The following is a 17,241-nucleotide window of genomic DNA, read 5'->3' on the forward strand; positions in this document are numbered from 1 at the left end:
TGGAATACCACTGCCTTTAGGACCCAAAAGAGATTCTTTTTCACAAAGGTTCTGGTCAAGATGAATTAATTACAAGTCTACTTGCCATCATCAGCATCAATACCCTGTTTTCTAGCCATCATAACTTTTCTGCAAATCTGCACACCATAAACGTTCAACTGTTTCTGCTTCTTTTGTATTTCACACATTTTTCCCGTCATGAATTTCACACTTCCACCTACACAAAGTTCAGTGTGTAAACATTATACTTTTAACAAATATATAACCCCCATGAATATTTCACACACCTTCAATAAACTATTCTTATGAAATCAATCCTAGATTTTCTTGAGAAAAGTGCATTATACAGTTACTGACATTATCGGGCAACTGTTCTGGCACAAGAAACTAAGCATTACCAAACCCTAAAGCACAGGCACTACATGACAGAAGAGTAACCAGATTTAAGTTTTCCTTCTTGAAATAAAACATTGCCAAAAATGAATTTGAGATATCAAATTAAAAGGAACTTTATTTTCCACAGTGGTTTCCTATATTAAACTTACGGAGACACAACTATTCCAAATTAACTAAAAGTGTTCAAAACTATTCTCAGTTAATTTCACAATAAGCATAGTCTAATATGATAGATAAATTATAGTTTCAAAGACACGTAACTTAACAGTTTCAAATATCAAAATATTTAAGTATAAAAACATTGGAAGACCGAGACAAATGAGTTTGTTTAATCCAATTTAATTTAAGACTGAAGAAAATTTCAACCTTACCTCCTTCGCTCTCTTAATATAAGGTATCTGGGTGCCACTCTCGAGATCTTCATTTATGATTAATCGTCTTGCCCACTGACCTGCCCTTACAACGCCACTACCATGAATCAAAACCATGAGTTTGTCTGAATTTGTCATTGCGTCCTCACTCATAAAAATAAAACTTTTTGGCTCACTCTCCGAAGCATCCACCTGCAATGGAATTGAAGTTGAATTATATATACACGTTCATAAATAACTGAAGGTCTAAAGCTCATTCACTAGCACAGAGAAAGCACAGGGCTAGGCTAACTGCACATGGGGAGATATACATATATTATTAGTAGTCACATACTCCCTGTGCTACCCTTAATGAAGCCTTCGATAGTCTGCCTGGCAGAGCATGTTGATTCTGGGTGCAATTTATATTCCAAGATATTTTTTCACTGGCCCAAAGGCGGTTCCAGCAAGTATTTGGCTCTTCACCACCTGTGGGATTCACACACTCAGTAGCTCAAACTTTCTCAGATTAACCTTAAACTCAGAATATCTACCATAAACATCAATACATTCAAAGCATGTGGAATTGAGGTCTCTGGTTTTAACACTGTGAAAAGAATATCACCCTCAAATAAATGGATCCTATGCTGGTTCCCACCAAATGGCATCCCTTTTACCTTAATATCTACATGTTTTTGGATACCTGCAGCCAATGGCTCATTGGTCAATAAAAAAAGGAGGGGTAATTGTGGACACCGCTGGTGTGTGCATCCATATAAGAGAATGCCCCCGTTCTTATGCCGTTAACTAGTATTCTTGCCATCAGCTGTTATAGTTGGCACCTATCCAGGTCAGCATATGAGAGCACAGGTCTATTGCTACAAGCACCTGATGAAAAATAATCCACTTTACCCTATCAAAGATCACACTCAGCCTTTCGGCTCAAAAGGTAAGCTCAGGAACTGGTCCTAGGCAATCTGAAGGTGTTGTTGCACCCACTAAAAAATCTTCGTCAATGCACTGAGTGCTAGCTGTGTTTATTGTATTCGGCTCCAGCTTAATACTTGAGTAACTCTTCAGTATTCCGACAAATTCTAAACATACTATTCACGACAGTCCAAATTTAAATTGCATTTTAACAATACAGATGATTAAATCACATATTTTGCTAATCTGCTGTGCCATAATTAATAGTAATTACGTAAATTCTATAACTTCAAATCCAGTAGCATGGCCTCCACAGCATGCAACATTGTTGAAATTTAAATGTTTCCAATTAGTTTGATTTTCTTAAGTTTAGAATCCTCAAATAAAAAGTAATTTGGCATAACAGTATATAAAAAAATACAGAAAGTATTTTAAATCAGCCTGTGCTAAAAATAGGGGTTGCTGGTTGTCATATAAATCTAAAATGTAATACATAAATATAAATAAATGTAATAAACATGCAAATGCAATAAACATACATAAATAGGAAGTGGAGTTTTGGAGCACACCAATACAAGTGATCTTCCCTAGAACAAATAATGTGACAAAGAAAGGATATGAAGGAGAATGAATAAAGGATATGTTTCTATGGGCAGGGTCTATTCTTATTGTAATACCAACACAACTTGCCACCAATGACATACAAGGACAAAATATAACGTGCAGGTTAACATGAGAACAATTACACGCCAGAGTAAATGAAGCACGGAGAAAAACAACACATTCTGTACCTCCTACAGAGGTAAGCAAGAATACCTGACACATTCTGTGCTTTCAGAAAATGATTACTGGTATGCACGAGGTGTGTGTACAGCACATTTAGAAGTGTACTAGAAAACAGAATAGTTTAAAACATAATTTCTATTCTGGTGTTTATTATCCAACATCTACTTATTTCTTAGGAAGCTATCAGCCTGTCTACTACTACCCCTTCCCTGAAATACGCTACTTGACTATATTCATATTTTTGAAAACTGATCCTGGTACTGGCCCTCTCCACACCACAGTGGTGTTCATAGTTATTCCTATCAGAAGTGTGCATTAGGTTTTAAAAGTAGGATTAAATAATTCAAGTATAAATTGTTCGCAGCATCATGTAAAACCAAAACAAAAGACCTATCTTTTATGAAGACTGTGAATTTACACAATATGTTAAAGGGAGCCAGAAAGAACTCAAAAGAGATGCCCAACTAGGGTGATATACCACGAGCACAACATAAGAGGGATACAAGTTAGCACTTTTCAAATCTTCAAAGAACTTAAAAAATATAATTAACATTTGTAAAGGACATTTTTATCTATTAGGATTCTTTAAAGGCACACAAAAGAACAAATGCTGAAATAGCAGCCACCACCATGGAACAAGACAAATGATTGTCGCTCAGAGATTGCAAAACAGTCGGGACAGAAAGACATTACGAAAGAATTAATCTGACCCAATATGTGAATATGATGATAGAACTGTGATAGTTGCTTTTATCTGGTTGAAACCTTTTGTGTACTTGGATCTCCCTGAAATTAACTCTCGCATTTTCAGAAAAGGTCCTATTTCTATACTGATCTATACTTAAAATAATTCCTATTTTATTTCTCTTCAATATACTACTGTTACTTCATCCATTGTTGTAAATGTTTTTGATCCTCCAGAAATTTGGAGCTATTGATATTCATATAAGGGACATAACCACAGGGGTGGTGTTTTGAGGACCTGGCCTCTCCATACTAATTTATGGCCCCACCAACAGACTCAGGTAGAAGCTTGTGTATTTTAGGAAAACTCTGATTATTGAAACAAACTGTATTTCCATCAGAATACATACAATGTAAACTAAAAAAGACATGAGCTGTTCTTCACCAATGCTTCTGTTAACTCTTCTTGCAAGCTGATATGATCCTTTTCAGAGCTCCACTAAGGTTGAGCTCAAATGTCATCTGGCACCATGGAAAGAAAAGAATGAAGGGAAACCCAGACACTAGTTAAAATATAAAGCGTTGATCAAAAATGTGTCTGCCTTTTTTTTTTTTTTATAACTTTTATTTGTAAATGTATTTTTTGTTTCCCCCCTCTACCAGCAAAATATATTTTCTCTTGGAGAAAACCCTTCCAAAATACCAAAGATCCCAAAATTTTAGTGGGTAAGGTGACATTGTCTGGCTTGATAAATCTAACTGAAGAGTTACATTGCTCTTGCGCCCTGTTACGTGGTGCAAGGGCGACCCGAGTCTTTTATAAATATTCTCCTTATTTACAGCTCTACATACTGGGGCTTGAGGTAGTGGAAAGCAATAGTTTCAGGGTTGGAATGCCATTTTCAGTCTGTGCAAACCTATTATCATGCATTTTTTCGGAGTGTTCGCCAATTCTTCAATATTTTGCCACACCAAGGAAGGATGGAAATTTACTCCTGAAAAGGGCTGAAGTTAAACCACTTCCAAGGTTGGAGGGAACAAGTGGTTGGAGAGAAAGTGAACTTGTAAATTCTTAACAGATTTTTACATAAGCAAATCTACACATGCATATTTGCTCATACTAAAATGCAGTTCACAAATATTTTCTAGGAGTACGATTTCCTGGCCTGTTTCTGTAAATCTTGTAAATTCATGAAATCTCTATATCTGCACTAATGCAATGACAAATACAATGGTGCACATTTGTGACTTTCCTTAAGAACTGGTCCCCTAATTAGGTCTGGCGTTAACCAAGATCTTTTGCTTTGATAAATTCTATCGATTGGCTGGCTTCAGCATGAGTGACAGCCTTTTGCTCTTTCAAAAGCAGCATTTCAGCACACAATGTAGTTCTGTTCAGTGGCAGGGACTAATGTGGCAATGAGTGCTTTTTGAGACCAAAAAATATTTTTTGCTTTTGTCAAGGTTGTTAAAATGGTGAGGGCTCAACAGCTCCTACAACAATAAAGTTTTACAAAAACCATGTCAAAACAAGACAGGCCGTGATAAAACCTAAAGGTCGACCACCAATATTCGACCCATTGGCTTTGCCAATGTTAGCTTATTTTCATGTTTTCCATAATCATGTTGAAACTGGTTACACTGAGTTTCCATTATGAATATTGTTTGGAAAGACTAGTTTGCATTAACATTTTATTTTTCCCCCTGTGAACTGAGTCCCGTTAAATAAAATGGAGGACGCAACTTTCCTCTCAGGCTGCGGCCAGCCAATCACGGCATTTCTGTTGGCATGTGGGTCTGCGTCTCTAGATATACATAAATCTTTTTAATTTAATTTAATTTAAAAACTTTTTTTATTGAGGTTTTTTGTTACATTGTAGTACGTGACACTATCATTGCAAAGAAACAGTCAGCCTACGCTTATTGTAAGTGACAGTCTTAGGGAAACAGTTAACACAAGCTTAGTGAAGGATGCTTAAACTTTGATTATTCTTTAACGTATTAGAAGACTTTCAGGAGAGAACAATTAAGCAATGACACTATGCTTGGTGTTGGTCCTGGTGCATGTAGGTTTTGTCAGTGTGTTGCATGTCAATAGCTGGGACGAATTACAGCCCTTAAGCTAGGTAACAGAGGATGTGAACCTCTGACCAACAGCTGGAGGAAGAAGGGGGGCAGGGGAGAGAGAGGAGCTGTCAGAGCTAAGGGGGGAGGGGGTGTCAGGGGAATCCTGTAAGGGTGGAGGCGTTTATTGGATGTAGTGGTGTCTGTGGCTTTTGCTTTTGGCACCATGTCTGCCTCTTGGAGGTGGCAATCAAGAGTTGCATTGCGTTGCAGTGTTGACCAGCGGCTAGCACCAAAGGGTCAGCAATAGGGAATGTTTTTAATCAGCTGTGAGTCCCTTGGGGGTAAGGGGACCGTCTCACGCAACAGTTCTCGAAACTGAGTAAACATAGCGTCCTGGGTTATAGATTTGTTTCTTCATAATGTAGGGCTACACTACCATAGGAGGAACACCTTGTGCCATTGGGAGACAGCTGGGGGTTGGCTAGCTCTTCAAAGTAATGCAAGGGTCCTCTTGAATAGCAGTGGGGCCAAATTTGCTAATCTTACTTGTACTGTGTGATTTTACCCATGCTTGTAGATCCCTAGAGCAGTCGCTTCCCATGTACTGAGAGTGGTAAACTCAGTAACTATGGCCACAACACTGTGTATAGAATGCCAATAGTGAGTTAGGGAGGAGCATCAGCATAGCGTGAATTGGAAATTGGCTGTGATGGATTGACATCTGGGGCAAGTGAGGAGTGCTTCAGGAAATATGCAATTCAGTATGGATTGCGTGAGGTAGGCCCTGTGGAGAAACGTGTTTTGTATATTCTTGCACCATGCATTGCAGGAGACACTTGTTCCACTCGGAATCATGGAGGGGGTGTGTGAAGTCTTCTTCCCACGTCTGGCATCTGTTCCCTGGCTGCCTTATACAGCCATGTGATCAAGTGGTGCCCAGCTCCCATGGTGTGTAGCGTGTGTAGGACAGCACAGTACGGGGTTCCTTGTCTACTCTGTGTCACAGGAGTTGACATGTAGCTAGCATCTGTCTCAGAGGGATTTCAAGTTGTTGACGGAGCTGGTCAAAAGTGAGCAGTTGGCGGTCCTGAGAAAGGGTTCCCACTGTGTATATGGAGTTGTTCTGCCTGGTTGAGAGGATGTCTTCCCATAAAGGACCCAGGGAATTTTGGCAGTCCTTATACGGGGATCATAGGGGCACAGCGCTATGTTTGGTGCATCTATTGAAAAATCTGTGTGAGGATTTTCCAAACTACTCATACATGTAAGGAACAGGAGCGGTGCAGTTGAATAAAGGGCAGAAGGAGCTGAAGAATGATATTGAGGGGTAAGGGACCACCTCCAGTGCTGGTTTCAAAGAGATTCTTGTCCGCCAGCCAATGAGACACCCATTGAAGTTGGCATGCAAGATAGTAGGATTCAAAGGAGGGGGCGCCCAGACAGACACATCCCACCAGCAGTTGTAGTTTGCTGAGGGCTATGTGGTGTTGTTAGTCGTTACTAGGAAATTCCCTGAGGAGGGGGCATGGCCAACTGCCAGTGACGCAGGACGCGATCCTTGGAGCTCAGGCCCGGCGGGCCCCAACCTGATCCATCCTGACTGAATGTCTGATTCTGGTGGGGGGGGGCCCAAAAGCAGTAAGAGACCCCTCAACCGCCTGTGACACTGCTCACCTGACTATTGTGGCCTCTAGATGGTGATGTGCTGCAGAACTCTATGACGCTGCATAAAGGCTGGAAAAGTTGGAGCCGCACCGCTCCGAATACCAGAACACCACTGGAGTTTCTATCCCGGGGGCATAGAGGAGGGCATGACCATGATGTGGACGACTCTGGTCCTCTGGGTCACTGGGACGGCGATGAAAGATGCCGCCTGGGAGCCTGTGGCGGCTGCCTTCCTCTAAGAAGAGGCAGGATGGGCCTAAACAGGTGAGTGCTACATCCTAGACAAACAGAGGCGGGGCTGGACACTGCCTGTGGAGAAAACATATGGGATTATTAGGAGGGATACCTGAGGGGGCCCAGTTTGGATGATGTTCTGCTGCGCTCTCCGGTGCAGTGCCAACAGCGCTGAGGCCACGCTGGTACGGGCGCGTGGGGTGAGGTCCGCCCTAGAGCCTGGGTGTGCTGTGCTTCAGAGCCGGGCTGCCTGCAAAGTAGACACCGTGACGAGGTGGAGGCTGCTGGATGCAAGTGGTCTCCCCTGCGCCTTGGTGGGGACTTTTAGTATTGGTGCATGCCTACTCAGACATAAGCAATAGGGCTCTAAACTGAAAAGGACACTGTCTCCCCCCACCCAGGGTGGAGAACTGCGGCGCAACCAGCCTGGCTTGGCATACCAATAACTGGGTGCGACTTGGAAGCCTGGCTACATCAGATTTTGGCCCGGGAGTAGAGCGGTGCTGCAACTGAACCAGTAACCCTTGTGAAGGGGAGACTGAGACTTGGGGGCTGCAACATGGGAGTCACATGCGTTCACTGGACACTTGAGGGAGAGAGTGACATCGCTGGAGGTGACTCACCTGGAAGGCCCGTTCACACAGCAAAGGCAGTTTTGTTATTGTGGTTTGGGACATTGCTTGGGACCTTCTCACTGGGTGGCAGACCCTTGTCCGATGGCTTGCTGTTCTAGGCCATGCACAGGAATCTGGACTTACAATTAAATCATGCTGAGGGAGATGTTAGTCTTCTTCTGTTTCCCTCTACCTGGTGACGGGACTTGGAGTGAGGCACAAGCTTTGCCTCATATACACTCTTTCTGTGTGCTTATATGGTCTGTTTTGAGAAGGAGGACCATCGCTCGCACCCCCCCACTCTTTTGCTGCTGACATGCTCCATTACCTCTTCTCGATATGAGTAAAGCCACCAAAAAAAGAGACTTTGATGTGGGAACACAGGTCCCTAACAATATGATGAACAACATGTTACCATGGCGGATCTGCTGGGATCCCAGAGCAGACCCACTTTCCAGGACATTTTGCAGGCCGTCAGATCATCTAGAGGGGCATTGGAAATAAAAATTGACACACTCAGTTTCATGAAGGATGACCATTGACGCTTAGCGGAGCAAGTCACAACGGCAGAGTGTATGATGGTGGATATCCCTGAAATGTGTCCGCAATGGGGGAAAGGCTTGAGCTTATGGAGGGTAAGCTATGGACACTTGAGCTAAGGACAGAGGATGCCAAAAAATGATCACAAAGGAACAATATTCGGGTGATTGGTCTCACGGAACGAATAGAAGGTTCTAACATGTTACTGTACCTGGAACAATGGCTCCGCAAGGAGGTGGCCCCCAAGGACGCTCACTGTTCTATGCCCTAGAAAGGGCACACAGAGTCCCAGCGCACCCTCCCTTGCGGGCACACCCCTGCAGCCGCTGGGGGATAGGCTTCTCTACTATAAAGACCGCAACCACATGTTAGACCAGGCTCAGAAGAAAGGGGAACTAAGAATGAACAATTGCAAAATAATGATCTTTCCAGATTTTACAAAAGATGTCCAAAAGTAGCAGTCCTCGTTTCAGGATGTGAAACGGAAACTCTGCCAACTGGGATTAAAATAGGCAATGCTCTTCCGGGCCAGACTTTGGGTTGGGACTCCAGAAGATGTGCAATTTTTTCGCTCCCTGCATGAAGTGTGAGAATGGATTGAATCTACCCCACTGGCTGGTGCAGTTGGACGTCCCTGAAGCGTTCCCCCAGGTGCAGACAACAGAGGCGGGGAAGCAGAAACATAGTGGGCCCTGTTCCTTCAGAAGTGGAGGCCCAGCAAGAGCAATGATGAGCAGTGGAAATGGTGCGGCCATGAGTGGAGGTGGGATGAGTCCACCTGCCTGGTTAGATGACAGTGAAATCATGAAGTTACAGCCTCATTTGGGCACTAGCTTTCCTAAGTGCACTGATGATGATGAGCTACCTAGAGTAACTCCAGGAACTGCTGATGAGATTATTTGACTGAATGAATGAGAAGGGAGCATCCTGGAAGTATCGGGGGAGAAATTTGTTTCCTTGTTTATGTAGGAGGGCCTGAAACTACATTCTTGTTTTCTTCCTATCAGGTGGGGGACCGGGCGTGGAGGCTCCACACAAGACCACCAGCCCCTTCACTATAGTTACGGAGGGTGGACCCCCAGCTCTAGGTTAGTTGAATAATAGTTTGGATGGGAGGATTTCACCTGCGTGCCCTGGGGAGTAGGAGATGGGGTATTGATTGATTATGTTTAAGGAATATTTTGGTGGTGTCCTACGAAATAGCTCTACCCTTACTCTGAGATGGGTGGCTCTGGTTGATGGGTTTGTAGTAGCCCGTCCATATGTACCATTCTATCTCCTTTACACACAATGATGTTCTCCATGATATGTAAAGCCTTAACTTGGAATGTCAGGGGATACATACCATGTCCAAAAGGTACAAGGTTTTTTCTTATCTTAACAGAAGAGGGGTCCAAATTATTTATTTATTTTTTGCAGCAAACACATCTTACTTCTAAAGAGAGTGCAGCTCTACAACACAGATGGAGAGGGCAGGCCTACTACACTAACTACTCAGCTTACGCTAGGGGGACTATGATATGGATAGGTACAGGGGTCCGTTTCCAACACACAAGCCACGTAGTGGACCCAGCGGACAGGTTTGTTGTAGTGACGGTTAAATCGCCAAAATGTGGTCTTAGGCAGCATCTCTGGCCCCAATATTGACCAAGCATCTTTCCTTGTGGACTTCTTGAGGACTCTCGCTCCCCATTTGTTCAGTTCTGCTTTACTAGGGGGGAGATTTTAATTGAGTGGCAGACCCTTTGTTGGATCGATCACATCTCCAATCGAGGGGCCCCTGGACCATTAGGATAGCCTGTGGGTTCACTCATTGGCAGAGCAAATGGGTTCTTGTAGATTCTTGGCGATTTCAACATCCAGAATAGAGAGAGAGAGATTATTCCTTTTTTCCGACAGTGCTCAACCTGCATGTGCACCTGGATGCATTTTTTAGTATGCCAGATGTGCACGGAGTTGTGCGTGACACGGAATACCTCCCTAGAACTATTTCAGAGTCGTTGGAGGACCACTTCTTCTATAACACCATCAAGACTGCTGTTAGACAATATTTTGAGGGCAATACCGGAAGAGCATCCTCCATACAGATGGAATGGGACACTTTCAAGGCTGTCATATGGTGCACATGCATAACTATGAAAACGGAGGTCCGTCAGCCCTTGCTGATGGAAGCCCAGTCTTCTGAAGAATCTTTGAGAATTCTTGAACGGCGTCAGCCCAGTCATCGGGAGTTGTAGCCTAAACTCTTGTAAGCCAAAGAGAGGGTTGCAGTACAAGGTGGAGAGGCTGCGCTGCTTTAAGTATAAAAACTATATGGTGCGAGCCGACACAGACAGGGACCAAACAGGCTTGTTACTAGCATTGCTAGCAAACCTGGCAAAACGGGGCTCTGCAATAGTGGAACTTAAATACTCCCAAGACATCATTATGCTTCGTCAGGCAAATATTAATCAGGAATTTCAGGTCTATTATGCTCAACTGTACAATAGCAGTACTACCTGCTCACCTGCTGCTATTGATGCCTTCCTAGCGCCTTTGCCACTCCCAATGCTCTCTTGTTGATGAAGCCAAAAATCTTGGAGGCAATATTACTCTCCCTGAGATTCGAGCAGCTATAAAATCTATATGTTGCAATAGGATGCCGAGATCAGACAGACTTTCAGCAGAATTTTAGTCTGCCAACATAGATGATTTAGCCCGTAGACTTGTTGACCTCAAAAAAACATCTAGGTAGGCAAGTCTTTTGCACCCCCACTATGCGAGATGCTCTGGTCGTGCCTCTCCTGAAACCTAAAAAATCAGCTAGGGATGTCAAGGCCTATAGGCCACTGTCAATACTGAATACAGACTTTAAAATTCTCAGTAAGATATTGGCAACCCACCTACGTTATCATATGCATATCCATCGAAATCAAGTGGGTTTCATCCCGGGCCGCAAAGGCACTTAACATTCGGAGACTTTTCACCCTATTAATAGCAGGCACCAATGAGCTAACATGAGCGGCAATCTTCGCCGATGTTGAAAAAGGTTTTGATAGCCTTCTATGGTCTTTTCTATAAAACTTAATGGAACGCTTCAGACTGGGACAGGGCTTTGTGACCTGGACCAAGCTATTATACACTGACTTCCCAGCCAGGGTTTGCATGGGACACATCATCTTGGACAGTTGTAACGTTGGCCGGAAGGTCTGGCAGGTCTTCCCTTTGTCACCCCCAGTTTTTGCGCTGGCAATGGAACCCTTGGCCTGCTTTAACAGAACAGCAGAGTGGGCACTCAAATCCATCACATCTCACTGTATGCGGACAACCTATTACTCTTTTTACATGATCCAACACTGGTACTTAGGGGCGCTCGGGAACTCCTGGAGCGATTTGGCTCCCTCTATGGGCTCAAAGTTAACAAGCAGAATTCTCACCCGTTCGCCACAATAGAAGCCTGGACCCTGCCGGAGGGGCTGAAGGAACTGCAACGGGAGCTCGATGCTTTCAGTACCTTGGGGTGAGGATTTATCACAATAATAATGATTTACTAGATGGCAATGTTGGAAAGGCAATCCGGCAACTCAAATAAAGCACAGATTCCTGGATAGCCCTCCCGGCATCTAGGGTGGCCCTTGTTGCCCTGCTGAAAATGATAGCTTTCCCTCGCTTGCTATATTTATTTTTTTCGGGTGCTGCCACTTTGGATGCCCTGTGCAATGTTTTGAGAAATAGATACTAACATTACAGCTTTTATCTGAAAGTCGGGCGGACGGCGGGTGGCTCTGTCCACTCTTCAGAGGCAAATATGAGTCAGTGGAATGTCAGTCCCTGACTTTGAGGCCTACTACCTAGCCACGCAGCTTCAGTAGCTGACGCAATGTGTGGCGGGCAGATTAACACATGGACGAGACATGGAGGCTAACCTCAACCGGCTGGAATCCTTCTTGGGCTCAGGAGACCTACCATTAATGACATGATGGAATTTCTTGTGTTGACCAGGCATTGGGCTAGATGCCTGCGAACGACGTGAAAATCAGTTCCCTACTCCTGATATACCCTTTTTGCTTATAGAGGAAATGCCACATGGAGGGGGTGCAACGAAATGGGGGATCTTTATGAATCTGAGGTGCTCCTCCCTTTTGAGGAGTTTTGTGGGGTGTATGATTTACCCCAGAATCATTTTCCTTTGCATGAGCAGTGACTTTGGCCATCCGTTGCCACTGGAAGACTGTTGCCATTACCATGTCGCCTCTTTGGGGACCTTTAAGTCTATCACCTGCTTATACAAGTGCATTAAGGGAGAGGTTACGCTGCCTATGGGTGCCCACAAAACCCACTGGGAGGAGGACTTGGGGACTCCCATACCAGAGGAAGAATGGACACGTATACTGGACAGGATCCCCAGGCCTCAAGAATTGCAATACTTAGGCTCATGAATTTCTACATCTTGCTTAAGATGTATGTCACATCTGGCAAAATAGAAACTCTGCGATAGATGCAGGGAGAGGGGAGCTGAGTTTCTGCATATGTTTTGGAGCTGCCCTGAGATTAGAGACTATTGGAGAAACTTAGCTAGAATATTAACGGAGACCCTGCAAAGTGAGTTCTTCTGCACTCCCGGCCACAACTTACTAAGCTGGTTCCTGCATACAGCCAAAAATAAAACCACTAGCAAATTTCAAGACTTGCCATTTGAACTAACGAAGTGGGAAATAACTAGACATTGAAAGGCCCTAGGAGGACCCAGAGTAGAGGTTTGGAGAAGGGGACTTGAGAGATGGGCCAGCTATGAGAGCATACTCCTACTCCAAGAGGGGACAAGGAGCCCTAGACATCGCTAGAGCCTTGGGGACCTTAACAGATGAGTTCATGCACCCAGATCCCTCAACACCAGAAGAAGCATCAGACACCCCTTAGACCCATATGCGTTCTTCTGGACTGGTGCTATTTTGTACAACAGTAGCTGAGATATATATGGACGGGGAACTGAATGAGGGCACATGCCCCACTATGTGGGGAAACCATGAGACATTTGGAACCAGAGTCACCATTACAAACATATTTGCAAAACACTTATTAGAGCTTAGGGAAGAAAGGGGTTGGGAGGGTGAGTTTTTGTTTGTAGTGGATTGTTTTGCTAATGACATGTCTATAGCTCCTATGACTGAAGGATAACATATCTAGCTTTGCACCAGCCTCTGTTCATGACTATACAACGCTAATAAAATGTTTTTTTTTTTAAACAAGGAGGTTCCCCGAACATCAGTCGTATTATCGAAAGAATCGATGGGTAAATGGACTGATGCATTAATAAAATAGTATAGTAAATGGAGGAGGAATACTATTTTCGAGAGGGCGAACCTGCATGTAAGGGCAAGGAGTAGGTGCTTCCAGAATCCAGTCAGTCTGGGACTTTAGGGCCGTGAGTGCCTGTTTCAGGTTGCCCCAAAACTGGTCTTGCTGCAAATGGTAGAGGCGGATTGCCAGGTAACGAACTGCTGTCCCTGCCGAAGCCAGAATGACTCTGCCGAACCATATCCACAGGGGGCTGCATTTTTGTGCAGAGGAAAGATGTACAGTTTCAACCAGTTGACACAAAGACCCACAGCAGCTTTGAAGTCTTATTGTACTGCAGGGATTGCCTCGGTGCAGGTGGTGGCCTGCTGAACACAAAGCAACAAGTTGTCAGCATACATTAATACCGCATGTGCTGCGTCGTCAAATGGGATGCCCCAGTGGACCCCCTATGAGCGGAGACGGAGGGACAAAGTTTCCATGGTGATGGTGAATAGTATAGGGGAGAGAGGGCACATGTTGCAGGTGTTGCGGCCAACTGGGAATGGGGGAGAAATTGAGCGCCCATCTACACACAAGAGAACGGGTTAGTGTATAACAGTTTTGTATATTCTAGGAGATGCCTACTGATGCAAAGCTTTGTCAATACTTTGAAAAGGTAGGTCCAAGGCAGCATTTCAAATGCCTTTTCTAGATTAAGAGTCATGCCATGCCATGCCATGCCATTTGGGGAAAAAGTAATAATGCCTGATCCATCATGTGGAGCAGCCTCCTGAGGTTGTTTGACGTGCTATGGACTAGGATGAATCTGTTTTGGTCAGGGTGTATGAGTTTATCTAGGATCTGAAAGTAGAAGTCTGTGAATTTCTTCCCTAATATTTTATAGTCAGAGCTGGGATAGCCGTGGGCCGGTAAGAGGACAGCTGAGTAAGGTCCCTATCTTGTATGCGTGGAGAGATGAGAAGGGACTCCCGGAGGGATGTTTGAAGTGTCCCAGTGGTGAACACTTTGTTGTATATGCTGGAAAGTTTGGGGCAAGGTGAGTGAAGTGGTCGTAGTACTCCAGAGGGAAACCAGTCATACCCTGTTTTATTGCGAGGCCGGGTTGTGGATTGCCTTTTTACCTCGACCACTGTGATTAAATCATCAAGTTTCTTGCACTCCACGGCTGTGATGGGTGGGCGCTCCAAAATTCCTCTGCTGTTTTGAGGGGTGGGGCCAGGGGCGACCTGTGGAGTGCAGACTAGTAGTCGTATAATAATTGTAATATAGCAAGCTGTGAGCAGGGTGGGGGTACCAGGTTAGGCTATTTCAGTAATGGGGAGGTAGGTTGGACTCCTAACATGCTAGCCACACCAGGAGGCAGCCAGGCTTGTCTCCACTGTATTCAGGTAGTGTAGGCACCGAAGTTGTCTGAATAGCTATTCTTTCTCACTGTTTTGTAGGATTCATAGATCATTTTATTAGATTTATTTATTTTTTTGAGTCATTTTGTAGAACTATTTAACTGCCATGTGTATGAGGTGTTAATCACAATCTTTTTTTGTTGTTTTTTTCGGCCCGTGGGGCTTAGGATCTGTTCGGATCCTCATCTGGGTCCTTTTTCTATGTTGATGGACTCACCTAGTAGTCCCGCCCCTTGAGTTGTTTGATTGGACGCTATATGTCTGACGACTTATTTACATTCGTACTTCCGCATCCCTCTGTTGTCAGTAAGATGGGTGGCTCGCAGGATACGAAAGAACAGAATCTTCGGTCCCAGCAGGTATTTATTTACATGTGCTGTGCTAGGTGTTCGTACGCCCAGCAGTCCAAGTACTAGGAGTTTTCTCCTTGCTCGGACGCTGTATGAGTTTGTTATTGTGTACCGATGGCTTTCTTTCCCCTGGGTATAACACCGTAGGGATAATGAAACGTTCAACGTCAGATATTGAGTAACCCTGCAACAGTCCATTGTTGCAAGACTGTTCCTTCTCTTTAATATAATCTTGTTTTGAATAATTTACGACAATTTTGACACAAGGGTATTTGCATATATCAGCGCCTAGCATGATACTTTTTCCAGTTTGGTTTAACGGGAGCCATTTCTACACACGCCCCTTTTGAATAAAGTCTTCACAATAATTATTGTTGACCCGAGCAATGGGTCTTTCGGTGCTTGAGTGTGCCATAGTTGTTTTAAGGATTTAGATCTCTTTGCTTTTTCTTTTTCCTTTGCCTCTTTTGGTAACAAATATACTGGAGATATAATTGATTTTTAACATAGATGGCCCTTATATTGTTGTCTAAAGCCTGAAGTTTAGGTGGCCAATGCATCAAGTTCCAGCTAACTTTTCTTTTTTTCTTATTTTGTATAGAGTGGCCATGCTTTAACTGTTATGGATAGTATTTGACAGGATATTGTGGATACTATTTTTTTAGTAGATGGAAGAGGATTTACATGACACATTTGTAATGTGGGCATTCACATTAGCTCCTCTTTCGTATTGTTTTTCTTTTTCTTTTTCTTTTCTTCTCTCATAGCGATTATGACTAATTGTCTACCTGCCTGACTTAATTAAAAGACCAAGCTACAAAAATTGATTGGTAAGCAGACCTTTCCTTATTAGTTCTGCATTAGAGTTCCAGATGGTGTTCATGTATTATTTTAAGTGGGATCATAGCCCAATTTCATGGGAGATGCATATTCTCCTTTTTTCTCTGATATTGTTCTGTTATGTGTTCCCAGTCTGTTTTTATCTTTGTGACTCCAGTTTGATTCATCTGATAAATTACTCATTGGACAACTGAGTGAGTAGAGACTACGCCATCTTCACTATAGACCACTGTATCTGTTTTTGTTGGAGAAGATTTGTTTCAGTCCTGAAGAAGCGTCATGAGATCTGTACGGACGAGGTAGGTGCGAAACATGTTGACTATTATAGTGGCATAGGGAATAGAGTTTCTCAACCACTTGTACACGAGTAAACGGGTCATTATTCCCCTACATTCGCATTTTTGTTTTTAATCTTGACCAACTCCCTTGAATTCAATTAAAGGAATTTACCTTAAGGGAGCTGAGTCAATTTTAACCTCACCTTTCCTTTTCTCTCTCCACTTCTCCGTGCTGTGGGTTTGCACAAGTAGTCTGGTTCAGTGACCCCAATGTGGGTCCCGTCAGACATTGCAGCACCAGTCTGACGTGGAGCAAGCCCAATGATGATACTTGAGGGCACTTGCTTTTAAGGGAACTACATTTATTGCTGATATCACTCTTTTTGGAACAGTGTACCTTTTTTGATTTGATAGACATGATATAGGAGGCTGTACACTGGACCAGTTAACCTCCTTGTCCCTATCTTGTTGTGTACCGAAGTTGTAACACCAGAGGTGTTGTAGTGATGTAGCCTGGGCGGCTCTGTCTCTGTTGTTAGTGCTGAACATGTGGTGAGATCATGTGGTGCCAGCCGCTCAAAGTCTGCCAGAAACGTCACAGTAGCCTGAAGATCTCCGTCCGGCTCTTGGCACACTCCGGGCCACATTCTGAATGCACAAACTCCTGGTGACTCCTTTAAAGGGGTCCCACTCAAAGGCATGTGTAGTGGCTGTTATGATTGTTTACAAAGAAGTGATCTGAATGGGTAAGCTGGGAATCCTGGAAGACTGAGTCATCCAGAACTTCTCGGGGTAGGTGCCATGTAGGGACCGGTGGGATGGGCACT

General features: G+C 43.9%; 1 protein-coding gene across 3 annotated transcripts in view; it reads right to left on the reverse strand.

The window, feature by feature from the left end:
• ARB2A (ARB2 cotranscriptional regulator A) overlaps positions 1–17,241 on the reverse strand; it is a 1,508,097-nt gene that overhangs the window by 1,162,321 nt on the left and 328,535 nt on the right. For all 3 annotated transcript variants that reach the window (XM_069225397.1, XM_069225389.1, XM_069225407.1), the window contains exon 7: positions 768–959. In XM_069225397.1, coding sequence (XP_069081498.1) covers positions 768–959 — 192 coding nt within the window. The remainder of the gene's footprint in view (positions 1–767; positions 960–17,241) is intronic.

Source organism: Pleurodeles waltl, chromosome 1_1 (genome assembly GCF_031143425.1).
Source record: "Pleurodeles waltl isolate 20211129_DDA chromosome 1_1, aPleWal1.hap1.20221129, whole genome shotgun sequence".
In the NCBI taxonomy this organism is placed as follows: domain Eukaryota; kingdom Metazoa; phylum Chordata; class Amphibia; order Caudata; family Salamandridae; genus Pleurodeles; species Pleurodeles waltl.